The sequence below is a fragment of the Solenopsis invicta genome, chromosome 14 (assembly GCF_016802725.1).
Source record: "Solenopsis invicta isolate M01_SB chromosome 14, UNIL_Sinv_3.0, whole genome shotgun sequence".
NCBI classification, from domain to species: domain Eukaryota; kingdom Metazoa; phylum Arthropoda; class Insecta; order Hymenoptera; family Formicidae; genus Solenopsis; species Solenopsis invicta.
In genome coordinates this window covers 3,250,457-3,255,579 of record NC_052677.1, presented here as the reverse complement: position 1 = coordinate 3,255,579, position 5,123 = coordinate 3,250,457, and the positions used below count along the sequence as shown (strand labels likewise).

The 5,123-nt window shown below is 33.3% G+C and overlaps 1 protein-coding gene and 1 long non-coding RNA gene across 3 annotated transcripts; both read right to left on the bottom strand.

Moving 5' to 3' along the window:
- Positions 1-1,981: 1,981 nt before the first annotated feature.
- On the bottom strand, positions 1,982-3,517 carry LOC113004792. 2 transcript variants are annotated; one of them, XM_039457487.1, is made up of 2 exons: positions 3,290-3,517; positions 1,982-3,125 (listed from the first exon to the last, which is right to left on the bottom strand). In XM_039457487.1, exons 1-2 carry the CDS (start codon positions 3,474-3,476, stop codon positions 2,737-2,739), a joined length of 576 nt encoding a protein of 191 aa, XP_039313421.1. In that variant the 5' UTR covers positions 3,477-3,517; the 3' UTR covers positions 1,982-2,736. The 2 variants fall into 2 exon arrangements, with proteins under 2 accessions (XP_039313421.1, XP_025994933.2); XM_026139148.2 differs by having other exon boundaries at positions 1,987-3,158; positions 3,290-3,492.
- A 945-nt stretch (positions 3,518-4,462) lies between these two features.
- On the bottom strand, positions 4,463-4,904 carry LOC120359543. Its single transcript, XR_005576318.1, has 3 exons — positions 4,889-4,904; positions 4,624-4,792; positions 4,463-4,515 (listed from the first exon to the last, which is right to left on the bottom strand). It is a non-coding gene; the product is annotated as an uncharacterized LOC120359543 (long non-coding RNA).
- Between the last annotated feature and the right edge of the window lie 219 nt (positions 4,905-5,123).

Sequence of the window (5,123 nt, the reverse complement as noted above, 5' to 3'; positions counted from 1 at the left end):
GTACGAAGGTCTGGAAGTTTGCGAAGGTCCACGATGAGTCGCTGGATCGGGTGAGGCTCGCCGACGGACAGGAAACAACTTCGCCAGGGACGATTTCCCAGTGGACGGGCTGCCTCTGCGTTGAAGTGGCGAAAATGGCCTCAGCCAATGGCGCGTCGTCTCGTACGATCTCGACGAATGGCGCGGGGCGCTTGTTGCCAAGGAAGATCTCGAAGATCTCGCCGTCTGCGACGAGCTGTGACGGCTGCGATGGACTGTAGTAAGCCACGATGAGCTGCTGGACCGAATGAGGCCAAACGATGAATCGGGACGACCTCAATAGGGAAGAAAATCCGTTGCTCGGGACGTCCGTAGTAACACTATGGCGGTAACGGCCTCGACAAATAGAGAATCGTCTCTGATGGCCTCGCCCAATGGTGTGCCGCTGCGTAAATGGCTGTGCCGACCGGCGCGTGGTCTTCAAAAACGGCACAATAATCTTAACCGGGCCACTAATTATGCGTCGCCATCGTACACAGGCTGCAATTACGTCTGAAACAGACGAAAAGCCGTTGCGTGTCTTCCGCCTCTGTGCGCAATCAATTATTTAAGTAAATTAATATTCTTTGATGAAAGCATAGATGCCAATGATGAAGAAGATAGCGATGAAGAAATGGAATTGAATTTGCACAGATTAAAAATGCGCATTAATAATCCAGCAACCAAGCCTCATCGCATTGAAGGTTTTATCGAGAGGGTTGTTGATATGTTTACCGCTTCCGAATTGCAGAGTCACTTCAGAATAACGGTGACAAGTTTTCAGGCTCCTAAATCAAATAGCCCCTTTATTAGAAAGTGCTCAAGCAGGTGGACATCAAAGTACAGATCCAAAAAAACAATTACTCGCCTTTTCGTGGTTATTAACAACACCGGACAGCTTTCGATAACTAAACAAGTTATAAAAGGACGAATATTTTGTAATTTATTTACTTTGTAATTTAACATTTGTATATTCTACATTCGGTAGTCGTTTTGACCTTGGAAAATCTACACTATCTGCTATTTTTATGCGGGTTGTGATTGCTTTAAATGAGATTTCTTGGGAAATAATATTTTGGCCAAATGGTGAGCAACGCCAACGCATAACAACATCTTTTCAAGCTTCTGCTGGAATAGAAGGCATAGTTGGTGCTATCGATGGAACATACATTCCTATTAAGGCTCCAAGTGCAAATTTGGATGTGTACATTAACAGAAAATGTTTTCGTGCCCTACCTCTGCAAGTAATAAGCGATAATAATATGTTAATTCTAGATGGCTTTGCTGATTATCCTAGCAGAGTTTCAGATATAAGGATTTTTCGAAATTCGCCAATATACGAAGATTTTATGAACTATCCAAATAATTATTTTGATGACAATCAATTTATTATTGGGGATAAAGCATATCCTGTTTTGCAGTGATGCATACCTTCTTACATCGAGAGAAGAAATGTTACCGAAAGACAAAAACATTTCAATACTTGCCACGCTAAGTCTCGTCAAGTAATTGAACGTTGTTTTGCTCTATTATTTGGAAGATTTAGGCGATTGAAATATCTCGATATGAATCGAACAGACGTCATAGCACCAACAATAATTGCTGCATGCGTTTTACATAATGTATGCTTAAATAATCCAGAAAATCAAGAAATAAGAGACATGTTTATAGATGAAGGGCTTTAGGCAGTAATAAATAATGCTAATAATGTTAATCATGTAGTAGCTAACGACAATATAAATATACAAGAACTGGAAATTGAAGGTCACGTATTACGAGATAGGATTGCAAAAAATTTGTATCCGTTTCAATAATAAGTTTTATTTTATATCCAATATAATAACGTTATATTTATAGTTTTGTATTTTCAATCTTTCAAAAATGTATACTTTTATTTGAAAATCTTATTTATTGTAAAAAAAAATCTTTGGAAATTTACAAAACATGTAATAGCTAGTTAATAAAGTTTTCCTTAAAAGTAGTATCACATAAATTTCATTTTACATGTAGTGTTACAACAGTTTCATTCTAAAAGTAGTATCACATAAATTGCAATATATTGTACTACAAAATATCTTGAATTTATAGTTCTTTACTACAAGCTGATTAAGAATTATTAAAAATATTTTACTCTTTTTATATTAAATTATTCATATGCTTAAATCTTGCTTAAAATAAAATATCATTAGCAGTCTTTAAAAATAATAAAATAAAATATTAAGCTTGGCACATATTATGAAATTCAGAATGGATTTCGATTGGGATTATTCCGTTTTTTCTAGAAAATAATAGAAATTTAGGAAATAATTGAATAATTCCGATTGGAATTAATTCCAAATAGTTTCGTACCCAGTCGACACACAGATTCAAAAAGAATTTTAAAAAAATTCTAACTCTAAGTTTGTAGTACATACCCTTATCAAAGTAATTACTTTTTAATATTTATTAATGAATTTGCAATATTTTCTAAAATTTTTAGAGCTGCATTTTGTCGAGTCATTAACTCATTATAACGTTTTTCTTTCTGAGCTTCTCGTTCTTTAAAATTTTGTTCGTATGTACTTAGTTGCTTTTCTAATTCACTTTTTTTCTTATTTTTGACTTGTCATTTTTCTTCTTTGTAATTTCTATATCGTTGCTGGATGAATTTTTTTTAGTTTCAACCGATGACGTGGAAGCATATTGAATCCCTCGTGAAGAAGATGCAACTGATACTGGCTACACGTCAGGATCCTGTCCAAATATTTCATCCATTTCGAAGAAGTATTCAAATTTAATTGCACCTGCTCCACTGCTCTTTTGACCTATATTGTCTTTCTTTTCCAGATACTTTTGCTTCAGATATTTAAATTTGTTTTTTATTTGTTCAGTTGTGTGCGTAGGTAACTTTTTAGCTATATCCCACACTTTATCCTTTTTTATTGTCGTGCTTTTAAATAAACGCTCATGAGACTTATATAAGCCTATTATCTCAATAATCTCATTTCGATTCCAAGAAGTTCTGCTTGGAATCGAGTTTTCTTGTTCACTATCTGTAAAGTCAGATTGCAAGACCTCGGTTTGAGCACCTTGAGTTTGAATTCCTTTATTTGGAAATAATGAAGCAGCTTGGGAAGAACTAATATACATTAATATATTCTCTGTAACAATAAAACAACATTGAAATTGTTTATAAGCTTAAAAATTATATGTGAATACGAAAACGTTTCTACATAACCTATAATTTATATCACAAAAATATATGTTTACGTATATAAGTAAAAATACTTACCAGGTTTTTGATTAATTAAGATATTTCCTGATGAATCTGTTATAATATTTCCGTTAGGCTCAGTTATTAGTGTGTATTCCATGTTTTTTGTAGTATATAAAACGTCCAAGTGCGTCCAAGAATTGTTCTGTTTCACGAGACAACCTTGGACAACCTCAGTGTGTGACGTTACACCTCGTCCAAACATCCCGACATACGGAACGCACCCCTGCGGTAGCGCCTAGATATAACGCCTGTAGCCGCACTCGACTCACGAGAAGATCCTCCACGGCGTGGCCGCCTAGCGATGGCGCAAGCACTTATTTGTTCGCGTGGGGCATGGTGGAAGGGATAGCATGGTGTGCTCAATTTGCAGCCTTCTTTCTCTAAAATCTGCGCTCTCCGTCGTTTTTCTGCCTCTTATTCCAGAGGGCTGCCAACTGTAAAAAGTTGAAGTATTTCACTTTCTAAAGTCTGTACACCTGATATAACTGTCTTTGTCGGACGTTTTCTATTTTTACTCTGTCTCTTTTCTTGCAGATAGTTACCGCTGTAAATAAATGTTATTAAATACAACACGACACGAAAGACTAACTGCGCTCATTGTAAAAAATTAATAAAAATTAAACAGTTTGTGTAAAATATAAAGATTAATAGTATTTAATAATAAAATAATATTTGAAATAACACTACAAATATAAATATCGTAATAAATTTTACGGTAATTTTAATAATAAAAAATAAAGTTCTTAAAAATTTAAAAAACAACTATTGATATACAAGAATTTTTTCCAAAACAAGAAATAAATAGAATTATTAAGTCCACAAATCATTACAGAATATCAATTTTTTGTAAATAAAAAATTATTAAAATTTGAAGATATTTTTTCATTAAGAATGAAAAGAAAAAAATAGTTAAGATAGTTAAATTAAATTAAATAATATTCATTGATTTTATGCTTGAGCCACGTGTTGCTGTTTTTGAATGAACTGACTAAGACAATCTCTACCGACAAAATGTGTAGAAATAAGTCATTACTTTTTATGCAGGTTTCATGATAAATATAATAATTTATTATACACAATTCTTATATTATACAGTTTTTAGATACACATAATTATTTATTATTTTATACATTTCAAAGTTAAAAAGCTAAGAGCTAAAAGTTCTATTTGATTTTTTTCATTTTTTTCTTGTTTTTGGTGGCGTTCAACACATTGCATATGTTTCCTCCAACCTTCGATTACTGTAATAATAAAACAAAACATCATTGTTTATTGTATATACCAAGAATTTTATGGCACATTAAGATAGCAAATTACTATCATCAGTAATCGTTCAATGTTGTTCTTACCTTCTAAATCGATCCTTCGGTGATTCTACATCTATCATATATTCCTGTATATTCGATGGATCATCAGGGCTGACGAGTAACTCGGAAGACTGCATGTACATTTTCGTGGATAACGGGAAGCGGAAAATCTTCGGCTATGACTTTGAAGTCCATATTACTTTCATTGTCACTAAAATAGAAAACATAAATGTTACTTTGATAATGTTATGCAAAAAAATGTATTTTTCAGTAATTAATACATCAATTATTATTTATTCATGTTTACCTATTTTCCGTTTTTGGTAACAATAATGTTGGAACGGCAAAAGCGACTGTCTTCGAATGTCCATAGGAGGTCGAATCTTCTTACTTCTCACAAACAAATCTTCTGTGAAGTGTGCTAAGCATATATTTGCTGAAAATTCAAATGACAGAATAATAGTTAAGTTAATTAACAATTAATAAGTTTTAATAACAATTGTCTTAGTTTACATCAAGCACTTGATGTGTGCTATGTAACT